The 13,310-nt window shown below is 36.6% G+C and overlaps 1 protein-coding gene across 2 annotated transcripts; it reads right to left on the bottom strand.

Annotated features, from left to right (window-relative positions):
- Window positions 1–5,851: 5,851 nt before the first annotated feature.
- LOC149935204 (uncharacterized) lies at window positions 5,852–12,951 on the bottom strand. 2 transcript variants are annotated; one of them, XM_090180751.1, is made up of 14 exons: window positions 12,933–12,951; window positions 12,732–12,875; window positions 12,106–12,159; window positions 11,488–12,034; window positions 11,214–11,424; window positions 10,874–11,152; window positions 10,748–10,814; window positions 10,580–10,676; window positions 8,587–10,469; window positions 8,363–8,520; window positions 8,053–8,301; window positions 7,850–7,967; window positions 7,197–7,513; window positions 5,852–7,114 (listed from the first exon to the last, which is right to left on the bottom strand). In XM_090180751.1, exons 5-14 carry the CDS (start codon window positions 11,406–11,408, stop codon window positions 6,848–6,850), a joined length of 3,630 nt encoding a protein of 1,209 aa, XP_090036877.1. In that variant the 5' UTR covers window positions 11,409–11,424; window positions 11,488–12,034; window positions 12,106–12,159; window positions 12,732–12,875; window positions 12,933–12,951; the 3' UTR covers window positions 5,852–6,847. The 2 variants fall into 2 exon arrangements, with proteins under 2 accessions (XP_090036877.1, XP_090036879.1); XM_090180753.1 differs by having other exon boundaries at window positions 10,874–11,119; window positions 12,933–12,947.
- Window positions 12,952–13,310: the final 359 nt, after the last annotated feature.

Below are 13,310 nucleotides of genomic sequence, written 5' to 3'. Positions count from 1 at the left end.
CAAAAATATAATAGTAGCTTACCATGTTAACAATAACAAAAGTATAGACTCGAATTGAATTGTATAGGAATTTATCCTACAGTTAAATCTAGCAATTTCACTGACGTCGTGAGTGGCGGGTTTTGAAATGGGCAAAATATCAAAATTATAGGATTTTTATAGGACTTTTTGAGGATTTTGCTAAAAATATAGGATTTTATAGGAATTATAGGACCTCTGGGGCCCTGTAGTTGACTTAGGTTCCTTGGGTATTAGCTTAGATGCTGATTATTACTATTATATCAAAGTGTACATATTATTAAAGACTCCAAATATGTCAAAACTTGACGTTTCAAGTTACCATATTTGTATTTTCAAAGCAACGAAATAAAAGCTTTAAAATATGCGAAATTAATTAAATCATTTTGTTTAGATCAAATTGGACTATAGATATCGGCGGAACAAATATATTAACCGGCAAAATTTCGATTAATCATAAAAATTTTGGTTAACTGGTTATTTATGAACATTTTATCCGAATAAACAACGGTTTAACATGCAAAAATAATAGTTTTTTTCTGATATTTTTTGGATAATTGTCGGTTATGAATAAAAATAAATAATTGGATAATTTCTTATTCAAACGCCGATCTCTAAATTGGACGATATTATATATCATTAATTAAACTCGGAAAGGGGGGGGGGTGGTAATCGTTTTGGAATAGAGCTAGGAGTCCAATCGTGAGACACGGTGGATTTAAGACGATATATATATTCCAATATCCACATATTGACTGCGAGATGAGTAGAGAGTTGAGAGAGGGAGAGCTGGGAAGTTCCGTCTATCAGATTACACGCTCTACTACTATGGCTAAACTAGTAGGCTGATTTCAATTATAATAGTCTGAATTATTAGGTAACGCGATAGGATTGCGAGACGAGAGTCCCGCCTTGTCGAGGCGCTGCGCCTACTCCAGAAAATCCAGCCAAGATCGGAGCGGCCCGATCTCGCGGAAATTACTCTCCACGTCAACGAGCCCGACAATATTCATCCGTCGCATCCGATCACGCCTTCGCGCCCATTCGACGATACTGAGATTAAGCGCTGCGCCACGAATTCAAACGCCAATGGAGAACGCCTAGATCGGCTAAATGGAGTTACTCAAATGGTTAGTTCGTTCAGGGTTCGTACAAAATTTCCGGAATTAAATTCCCTGACATTTCCAGGTTTTCCCTGACTAAATTGACAAATTTCCCTGTCCATTTTTGTAGATTAAATTTATGTTTTGAGGTAAAATCTTGAAAAATGTTAATTATGCATTTTTAATACATTTTTCAAAACTTTATTTGCCGGATTTTTTTTGGACAATTTTAAAATTAACTTACTATTTTGGACCATTTTAAATTTCCCTGACTATTCCCCGACCATTGGGAATCATTTTCAAATTCCCTGACTATTCCCCGACCATTGGGAATCATTTTCAAATTCCCTGACCTTTTGGAAACATTTTCAAATTCCCTGACTTTTCCAGGTTTTCCAGGTCGTGTACGAACCCTGTCATTATCATTTCGACGATTAGGGCGGGAGTCTGGAGTAAATTCGGCAAACACGATGTTTTCTTCAAATATTTAGAACCAAACTAAAACACCTAAATACATACGATTTTCGCTATTTGAAAATAGAAGAATTGAAGTATTTGATGAGTGATTTTTACAAATGAAACTCGTAAATTAAATTTAATACAAATTATTAAACTTACGACTGTTAATAGGTGGTTTCTTTTCGCCTGTTCTCGGTTCAACAAAAGTGTACTCTTTTCACCCTAAAACGTTTTATTCGCCTGTTTCGGGGATGAGAATTACACGGTTTACACCGCCCCATAAACTATTCGCTTGTTCCGGAGTATTAGGGCTACTCTTTTTACTCCTTCTGAAAAGGAGATGTAAAGGAGTAAATTTGATTTTGTCGTCTACTAGCCAGAATTTATCTGCTAAAAAGGCCACAGGCTGCCATTTTGGACTCCGACTCAAACTATTCGCCACCACAGAATGTCGTCATAGCCTTACTCTTCTTACCCTACTCCGAAATAGGGGAACAAGCGAAAAGAAACCATAAAAACTTGTCGAGGTTAACGGTAATAGTTAGTGTAGGGCAGCGGTTCCCAATTTATTTTTGCTATGGAACCCTAAATTATCTACCTAATTCTGGCGGAACACCAACTCATTTTATTACTTATCTTAAAAGAGTCTTGATACAAACGAAGATGGCCGCACTGTGAATTCTCGGAACCCTTGTGACCCTTCCACGGAACCACAGGGTTCCGCGGAACACCTTTTGGGAACCGCTGGTGTAGGGAGCTGTTGGCTCGCGTGGCATACAGGGTTTGCCACCACCCTCCTACGCGTTGTAAACCGGCCACCCGAATAAATGGCTATAAAAGTCGCTTGATGACTTAGGCCTAAGGTGGTGCCTTGGGTATTAGCCTAGCTGATTATTAATGTCACTATAACTTAATTACTACTGGCCAGATTTATATTGTTTTAGTTTTAATTCGTAGCGAAACAAATGAAGTATTTTTATGAATGTTTTTCATAGTTGTCATATATAAATTAGACTCTACACTCTTTTATATCCTTATTTGTGAGAGCTGCCATTTTATTACAGGTCTGATTTCAAATATTGCATGCAAGGCCGCTTCACGCGGTCAAGTGCGCGCGACGTCTCGAGCTGATGAGCACGTGCAGGCGCCCTTGCCTGTACTATTTTAAATTACGCCTGTAATGAAATGGCCGACTTAGTAAAACAGTGTATATGATTTCATTATAAACGTAATTGTTTTATTGTAATCACTCGTTTTGGGATCGGGGAGGTGTGTCCGAGTCACGTGATATAAGGGGAGGAGCTACCTGAAATTCGACCCGAATTTTACAAACGCGTATGTGGTCCTTTAACACTCCTGATCAGTTAACAGTAAGCTCATTAAGGTCGTTCAAAATAAATTTCGCATTAAAAACCAAAATGTTTAATTAATGATGCATAGTCCTTAGTTCGCCGTTGCATCTACAGGTTTTTTTTGTACGTACTTAGTCTGGCACGTTAACAAAGCAAGGTAAGGAAAGTAGTCACAGTACACGTATTTGAATACTTCGAAATGCGTTACCCCAATTCAAGCTAGTACTTATGAATTGTTTTGACAATTGGTTGTAGTATTGGGAAGGAGCGGTAATCATTTAATTTCAAATCTTAATTTTACACTCGGCCAAATCTGCAGTCGGGTATGCTACAATAGGAGTTTTATCCAAGTTTACACAGCGAGCTGTATTAACTGATGTAATGATTTGGCGTATGGACGTAGGCCTTACGGAACTTTCAATCACAGCGCTCCTAGTCAAGTTGGTTTCGTTCAAATAAATATTTGAAAATATCAAGTACGCTGTGGTCAGTATCTAAAAACTAAATTTTACCAGAAGTAAATCTACACGAGTTAAGGCGTTTGTAGATAATTAGTTTGGCAAATTAAGATCTTAACACTTTATTAGTCTTCTTATTATCTTAATATATCGATTAAATATTATTACACGGCACTTAATAAACGGTAATTAAATTAATTAATTAAGTAAAAAAAAATACCGATTTATGCAAATGCACAAAGATTTTAATTTTTGTGACGAGAGTGGCTTGCTCGACTCGGCAGCTGGGCTAACGCGATCGAGTTTAGTAGCTATGGCGGGAAGGGGGGGGTCCTCCGAAGCCACGAATCGGATTTAAAGGAATACTATAAAACTTTGTAGGGAAGGAGAGGGGGGGGGTCAGACAGAGGCCGATGAAAAAGAGGGGTCCAGCCGAGCGGAACGCAGGTAGCTATGGCGCGAGGAGGGGTGTACGACCGAACGAACTTCACCGACGGTGGTTTTTCACGAGAGCCAGCCCTAAATGAAGGTATTTTTCAAGGCCGAATTCGCGGATTTCTTTCTGCCGGTGTGACTTGATAAGCCGCTCACCAGGTCCGAGCGTAGCGCTCTTAAAAAGCCTACGAGTTTTCCCCAAGGCGATATATCAAAAAACCGGTACCTGGGCCTACGCGAAACGTTACGAGAGAAGCTAGCTAAGAGTACTATTATTATTAGCTAAGTTTAAGCGCGTGAAAGGCATCCGAGCTATACATTCCAGTATGTGTGTTTTGTACGTGTGTGGGGAGCGACGTTGTTGAGAAGGCCAGCGAAATTAAGAATTCCTACCGTCGGTGGCCTTTTTCGTACGAGGGAAGGGAATCAAATGTAATTACTCATTCGATATTCTCTCCTCGATGAAATATCGCCGTATTCAATCGGTTTTATTGGCTTATAATAATATAATAAATTGTTTCGGCTACGAATAAATGACCGCTATTCGACGGTGTGGGTTTTCGCGCGGTAAGCCTCGTATTTCGTCGATAAATTGAACGTAGAAAATCGGGGAATCGTTTTAGGCAATATCATTTCCGTCGGCCGGGCCTCTCTCTTTCTCAATGAAGTCACAGGCGCTCATTAGTACCGGATTGAGAACGTAAAAGGAACGGCGAAAGATAGCGACTGAGTGCCGCGGTTGAGGCGGCGTTGAAAAAGTCAATAGGATGATAAAAGATAGGGAGGAGAGTGGATGAGAAACATCTTGAGAGGGAAACGGAGAGATGTCAAAACTTTTTTCCCGTCTAATATTATTCGTTTAGGCCTAACGAGGGAACGGGCGAAAAGGGGAGAAGCCCGCGTCGAGAGGAGCGGAAAAAATCAATCGCTTTGTTTACGAGCTGTCGCGACCGTCGGTCAGATCGGTCCCTCTCTCTCGGAGCGCGCGCGAGGGTCAAAGGTCACTCGGAAAAAAGGGTCAAGCCTCAAGACGTAACGCCGAGCGGCTAGCTAAGAAAAAGATAGCTTACCTTTTTTCACAGAGGTCGAACGCCGACCATAGCCTTTCCCGCGCTTGATACCGACCAACGCCGCGAGTCCGCGACCGATTTTCGGGCCTTCTTCGGACCGAAAAGTCAATCGTAACCGCCAGGGGCGCTCTTCGCTTTTTCCTCCTATCAGCGCCACCGTGGCCTTTCAAAGCGCGATTCAACCGATTTGAAAAATTAGGGAAAGAATTAACGCGTCGGAAAATCTAAGGCCGGAACCGATGTCCGCTTCGGTGTCAACCACTCGAAATCTAACTATATATAAAAATGTAATAGTAAAAATTAACACAAACACGTTTTCAATAAATCATAGCCGAACATTTTTCGATTCAAACCTTCGTGAAATCTAAAGAACCTATGTTGATAAAATAATTTACAGTTATAAAAAACGTGACTTATAATAAAAAATAAACAAACATTCTCATTAAAGTTCTCTCTTTATTCCAGTACAATTTATTGCGAGGGGCATACCCGTGCATCATGAACCTATCACAAAACATTAGCATTTTCCATTTGTTTATCTTTACGTAAAAACAAACTGGCCAACCCAATAGTAAAAATACATTAAAAGCTTATTCTTGGCGTTTTAAGACATTCGGCCACCCAATTATAATTTTATCTAAAACTACTTTTAACTATCATTATCTTTTATAATTTTGTCCTTATTAATATCGAATAAAATCTAACAAAAATATCTTTTTTTTTGGGAAAATGAATACTGTAAAAAATTCCATTTTGAGATTAATTTATATTTGGGTTTGACATTTTTAACACAAACCTAACCAGGGTTGCTGTAATTCTAAGCATTTATAACCTCACAGAACACAAATCTTTTTGATCATGGTACAACTGCTGAAAATTTAATGCCTCTAAAGAGTGTGACTAGATAATTCAGATTTTTTTCCTTTTAGTGCGGCAGTTAAGATGATTTATTACACATTTCAATTTAAGTAGAAGCCTTCAATACGGTTATGAGATAGTCAATGGTTGTTTGAGGTATTGAAGAGAGAACTTTGGGATCATGATTTATCTTTAGCATAATATACTAAAAAACTTCGTAACAGTATTACAATATTGCTTATAACTTATTTTTAGAAAAACTGCTAATTTGAAAATTGTATAAACAAAATGACAGTTAAAAAAAATTAAATTACCTAATTAAAGAGCTTTTAAAATAAAGTAAAACAATAAAATTTACTTAATAAAAACTCCAATAAAATCCTAATTTCAAAGGTTTTGTTTTTCTAGATGGTTATTTCGTAGGAAAGCAACCTAAACATGATCCCAAAAAAATGTTGCTTTCTATACACTTTTCTCGTAATTACATCTTTTCAAAGGTTGAACTTAAAAGGGGCTTTTGAGCTGCGAAAAAAATCTTCCTTGGAAGGAAGAGTTGCTTTGTTTTATCAGTAAATTGAAACTTATACCAAGTAAATTCCACCATTCTAAATTAAAAAGCATAATTACTGGTTAGGATTTTAAAAGGAAAGATTTCATATATATTTAGTGGTATTTTTTTTAAGACGACAACTGCAAAAGACAAAGAAGATGAAAGGGGATTTTGGGGGAGGAAAGAGAAACATGATTTTTAACGTCGATTTAGAGACTATGTTAAAATTTTATCAAATTCAAGTAATATCCAGCGTAATTAACTGGTATTAGGAAGAGAGCCCTTAAAAACAGTATACCTAAATAAAATTACCTAAAAGCAACAATAAATTTTTCTTTTAAATTTTTAACAAAAGCTAAATGTCACGTGACATTGCATTTTGACTTAGTCTAGTTCCTGATATAATATTGTAAATTTCATAATTTAGCCACTTTTAAACCTTGCATTAAATTAATATTATTGAAATTTAAAAATAAAATATTATTGAAACTATTTTTAGAATTGGGAAAATAAAGAAATTTTGGGTTTCTTCGTTCTTTTAAAGTCAGATTTTGAGTGCAAGATCATGGCGAATGTTAGCTGATTGGTTCTTTTTAGTAGCTAGGCCATCTTGATTCTTTCCCCGAGAAGAAAATGAAGCTTCATTTCTAGACGAAGAAGAAATGGGAAGGTGATTGGAGAAACATTTCTTGGATTTCTTGGATCTGATTATTCGCCCAAAGCCAGAATCCCTTCTACTATTGCCCAACTTTTTGCGTACATCTATCAAATCAGAAGATGAAGAAGAGCTTTGCCTCTGAGAATCCGAATCCTAACAATCACAAAATTTATCACTGGATGATACTTAAAAAAAGAGAGAGCAAAACCTAAAAATAAAAGAGGAACTCTCATACTTGAAGAGACGAAGCGGAAAGTGATGGAAAGTCTTTTTCCGATTCCAGCTTAAAGTTCCATTTTGGTGGCACGGGAGAAGCGAGAGGCTTAGATTTATCTTCCAAAAAAGGTGAAAGAGGTAATGGTAAAAAATCCTCTTCACTCAAATAGCCATGCAAAAATGGGCAAGTAAGGCCTTTGAAGCAAGAGCCCTCTTCCCAGAATCGACAAGTAATTCTTGACAAATCGTGAGAGAACTTGCAATTAAAACGATGACAATTGCCTTCCAAGTAAAAACTGCAGGGGCGTTGATGTAAAGACGAATGCCACTCATCCCCTTTTCAAATGTAAAATACATTTCAAAATCTTATCAATATCAACAACCGTTGCAACTATTAATCACTTTATTTCAGTAGTACAAAAAGCAAAATAATGTTAGTAATTTAATGAGTTGTTAAAGCAAATCAAAGCATATTTTTTTCATACCACAATGTTTTTGGTTAACATTGAAAATAAGATACTGTGCAAGATTAGTCTCAATGAATTTATATACATGCAAATATAAGTGGATTATTTTAGATACTAGATAATGTGATGCAATTTTTAGTGCAAATTTCAAAACTAAGCATTATATGTGCAGAGAAACGCAAAGGTTGCGATCAAAGACTCTTACCAAGTTTATTGTGCTTGGTTTTGCATGGTAACTGGATATCAAAGGGTTGGCTCAACCTTTGCCATTCATCCTCGAGCTCGGAGGAGTATAAAACATTGTTTGTCGGAATAGCAGGAAGCTGCCAGTCAAATATCATAAAATAAGTGATACGGTTTTCCATTTTATTTCTTTCTTAACACCAATGATTACAAGTAATCTCTAACCTCAGTACTGATTCCAATAAGCTCTTCGTAACAAGCTAAAGTTTCGTCATCGCAAGTTCTCTGAGGCCAACTACTTTCAATTGCAGCAGTTATTTTACCATAAAGAGAACTTTCAGGGTTGACCCTCTTTTTTAGAGAACAGAGCTTTTCAAAATTTTCAGCCAGTTTAGGATTAGCAATTGCGTCAGAACCAATTTCTTCATTATTATTTTTTTCGATCTTGTCATTTTCACTTTCAGGATCTCCAGGCTGAAATAACAAAACAGAAGTAAGCAAAAAAATATCAAAAACCAGAAACTGGTGTTTATACTTTTTCTTCCATATTAGTCGCAGCAGCGTCGTTGGTTACCTCAGTGATTTCAATGTCAGGATAAGCGAGAGGATTGAAAGAAATTGTCCTTTGACCTAAACGACCACTTTCATCAGACCCATCTGAAGTGCTCCAGGAAGGTTTTCCGTAATGCAAATCTGTCAATTGAGAGACAATGGCATTGTTACTCAGGGAATTAAGCATAGTTTTTTTTTACATTTTACCTTCACTACTCGAATCATTCCCAGTTGGTAGGCCAGCGGTTCTGAACAATTTAGAAGCGTAATCCCAACAGGGATTATTTCCACTCACTGTGTAAGAGATACTCCTAAGTTCAACAGCTGGTGCATTTTTAACCTTCTTTGGCCCATGTTCAACCTCCCTTGGCCCATATTCCAGTGTTTTAAATTGAAATTCGAGATAAACTGGCCTGAAAGGAACTGGAGTAGTATTGTTGCTTCGATCAACAGCGGTTTGGGACCTAAATCCAGCCTGAAGAATTTTAACTTTCTCCAATCCAGAATCCTCATCATTAGCGCAAGCTTCCAAATCTTCAACTCGTAAAGGAGCTGACAGATCATCTTCAGATTTCTTTCGATGGTCTTTGCTGGCGAACTCATTTTTAGCAGTAGCATTACTGTGATTTTTCTTGGTTTTGATCTCAGTTATTGATACGTAATCCGTATTATATGGCGTGGAATCTTCTATGTCTGGGTGAATCGGAGCAAAATGAGAACTTTCTGATGTCAATAGATTTTCTTCCTCTTCCTCATCATCTTTCTTCAAAATTGAATTTGGTTTTGAACAGCTTGAAATTAAACGACGATACGGAGGCAAAAGAGCCCCATCAAATTTTTTAAATTGACTTTCTTCGCTGTGATTAAACACTTTCTCAGTATTGGCTTTAAAATTATTGGATATTGAATCTTCAATTCTCGGATAATTCTTCTCATAGAATGCGGCAATTTTATCAGAACCAGACCAGACTCCATTAGTTGCGCTTTTTCCACCCTGGATATTTTCTTGCCCCCAAAGATTATGCATGGCAGCTTCTCTAATCGAATTTTGGAATGGGGGCAAATCTTTGGGTGTCAAAAGTGGACTCCCAAATCCTTCTTCAGCTCCTGCCAAATTTTCTTCTTTGTTAATTATTTTGACTGGATCTAAGTATAGGTCATCTCCGTGGTCATCATCATTCTCAGAATGACTATCAGGTACATTTTCCATAGAGCCCTCTTCCATATCCACAATACTAGATCCATGAAAACTGCCAAGCTCCGATAAGTTGTCACATTCTTGAGACTTAACAACTGAGAAATCTTCGGATGTTGAAGATTCTGATGATTTTTCTTCAGAACTTTCATTTGAAGCTTTAAAGTTCTTGAACTTCAAAGCTTCATCATCCGCAGGAGCCCAAACAAGATGCGTGTGCGAGAACACATGGTTTTCATTTGGACACATTGTTTCTTCTGATTCAGTGTAATCTTTGTTTTCCCCTCCTGAAGCGCTGAATAAATTTAGAGGCAAGAGATCATGATCGGATTCTTCGTCTTTAGTATCAAAATTAGGTTTATCCCATCCTTTATAAGCCGGATGACTAAACACGCCATCATAGGGTTTACAATAAAAACCACCAGACTTAGGCTTATAATCGAAGAGCTTATCATTGGATACTTCTCTTTTTGCATCAGAATGTTTCACCATATCCGCTTGATTTGAAACTGTCAGTACCGCAGGAGATTGAGGAAAGAGAGAGAACGAAGAGGAGTTATTCTCAATAGTGGATCCATTAAACGGAGAGTGATAAAGAGTGGAAACGCTTAATGCAGCAGGAATTGCATTGTTGTTTGGAGGACTCGGCCGCCTTATTGGGTGGTGGTTGTATTCTCCCAACGAATATCTGGGCATTCGCTTGCCCTCTATGATATTTTCCTTCTCAGAGCTATTACTTTCAGCATCCGACATTTGATTATCTTCTTTTCCCGAGTCATCTTCAACAATGGGACAGTTCCTGATACCTTCCCATACTTTAGGGGTGTCTTCTTTAATGGATTCAATTTGGTTTTCCTTAGAATTGGTATTCAACGCTGGAAAATCTGCATTATACCTGTATAATACAAAATAATATAATAAAATATAATATAATATAATATAATATAATATAATATAAAGAGTTGAAAAGTTAAATTAACAAAAGTGTATGAAATAATAACTTACAGATCGTGTCTATTTCCCAATATGCCATTCTGCAACTGTAAGTAGCTGCAAAGTGTATTTATTGGTACTGGATTCATGTTTAAACTTTTTGGAGATTCTGCAAGAGAAAGTTATATATAAACAAGAATTATTCTGGCATCCCAAAGTCAATATATGCTAATCCCTCACCACTGTCCGCTTGCCAATTTTTCAGATAGCCACAAAGTTTGTCAATGACCTCGCCAACTTCGTTTTTCTGAAGATAGAAGGTTTTAATTCCAACACTTAGAAACTATTTAAAAGTTCTGAAATTACAGGTGCTTCTTCAGAGGCCGTAATCAAGCATTCAATGGCTGCCAATTTCTTCAATTCTTCAGAGTCCACATATTCAGGGCTTTCGCAATTAAAATCCTCTTCCTTCTCTTTCTTGATCTCAGCTCCCCCAGTCTGGTTAACTTTCATCCCAATTCCTCCTCCGACTAAATCAAAAACTCCTATTCCACTTGCAAATTGCAGCTTTTGCCATTTCCGGTTCCAATTTTTCCAACCACGATGTCGAGCCTTTGAAAATGGAACAAAAATATTTTTTGTACCCTTAAAATCAGATTTTAAATTAACCTTTGGAATATCAATATGGTATTCAACAAAGCCTTACATTTCTAATACATGTTGTGTCTGTTACCAATTTTTCGTTGATTTCAGCGGGATCTAAAGTCACTGGTTCTTGTCGGAGTAAAGAGAGTATGTAGCGGGTGTAGGCTCCATCTATACCAAATCTTTCCAGTTCATCCTCCAACCAAATTTGAACCGAAACGGGTGTTGTGTTAGACACCAACTGGCGATACTTCATTGCTAGGCATCTCGAACTATAAATAGATTTTAAGGATTTAGTAAATATTTAATACGAAGCCATTTAACAAAAACTGTACCTTTTCAATATAATTATTTAAATTTCGCTGTTAACTTTTGCGAAATAAGTTTATACGCAAATATTCTGAAAACCACAATGACAAAGTACTGGAACGCGAAACTTGAATCTCGCGAATATAGTTTTTGAACTGGAGAAATAAAATTTCCGGATTGATAACTTAAAAACGTCAGTATTACTAGCGATTGTGAACGGTATAATAAATATCTTCAAAACACTGATAAATTGAGGAAAGTTTCTTCTACTTGTCACTAAAGTTTTGTTGATTTCACACAGGGGCAAAAATAAAGTCCAAATTTAGAAATGGCTAACCAGCGAATTTTTATTTTACAAAATAACTTAGTTATATAAAAATTAATTAATTTCTATTAGGGAAGGCATAAAAAAGGGGGAGTAAAGAAGAGGTTGCTTAACGGACGTTTAATTTAGTCATCCATTTTGACTTAATGTGGTTCATTCATTGTGGAAAGACCACTCAAACTGGAATAGTCGAACTAATCATCAGCCTCATCATCTTCTCCCACTGCTGCGTGGGACAGACAAGAGTGCTAGGATATCAAAATTCCCATGATAAATATGTTTTAAGTACACTTAAGATTTTTCAAATAACAACATATACCTGTTGAAAGTTAAATAAATGAACGTCAGGGTGTCTACCTAGACAATCTGCAGCCTAAAAATATAAACTTAGTTTTAGGAAGAGTATGGGACATTTTGCTTCTATGCACGTAACACACCCACTTTAAAATTTAGAATAGTACTATTAATTCAAATTGTTTTCTGCGCAGATTAGATAAAATTTAACGCCAAATTACTGCTAATTTGCTTGTTATATATTCTTTTTCTATTGTAGTCATTTCATTATTTAATTTTGATATTTTGTTTAGAGTGAAAGTTTAAGAAAAACTGAATTATGGGTATGTAACAGAAATGGCCCAGCTATCTCAATATACTTCAATGCAATGAATAATATTATTATTTAACGAAAATAGCGTTTGTACTCTAGAAGGAGAATAAACTATAAGAGCATGGCCTATTTTGCAAAGGTTTTGGGAATAGAGGTTAAAGTTTTACTGAAATCATATTTTCGATCTACGTAGGCCTTGGCTTCTCGATATCTATACTTAATATAATTAAAACGGACCTAAAACTATTCTAAAAGCAGTGAATTAATATAAACGTAAGCTTTATAGACTTATGAACGAACACACCTAATCTGCATAACTTTAAGTAATTATTGCTTACCCCTTTGACGTTATAAACCATGTAGAAGGGGGCTAAGGGGCAACCCCACTGACTAAACCGGAAAAAGCATATTCATCCAAGGCATTAAAAAACCCCTGCGTCAGGTGCAACTTGCAAACACCTTTTTCGGGTGTAAAAGCGAAACTATCGAAAGTAAATATTAAACTAAACGTTCTAACAGTGTTTTGTAAGAAAAATTACTTTATTTTTCAATGTCCCTTTTTTGGTTCAAACGTTCCAAAACGGAACTTAATGCGCAGCTTACAATTTTGGGATTAATTTATTTCCGCGAACTGATATAGGAGGACAGGGGTAAAATTACGTCCTTGAGTTGAAGCCAAGGCATGAAAAAAGGCGGCAAGTTTTCCCGCCAAGAACTCTCAATGTTTCAAAATGCGAAAGAAGGCAAAAAATCGAATCATTTAAAAAAAATCATTTCAAACGCTTTTTCAAGGACTTAAAAATAACCAGAATGGTTCTTACAAATCGACTTGTCACAGGCAATTTAAACAAACGAAAATAATTCACTGAGATTCAGTAATATTACCAAAATCCTTAAAACGACGTTGCGAAGTATCA

Source organism: Leiobunum rupestre, chromosome 7 (genome assembly GCF_980474605.1).
Source record: "Leiobunum rupestre chromosome 7, qqLeiRupe1.1.hap1, whole genome shotgun sequence".
Classification (NCBI taxonomy): Eukaryota; Metazoa; Arthropoda; class Arachnida; order Opiliones; family Sclerosomatidae; genus Leiobunum; species Leiobunum rupestre.
The sequence above is the reverse complement of the archived record's forward strand: the minus strand, read 5'-3'. Positions and strand labels throughout refer to the sequence as shown.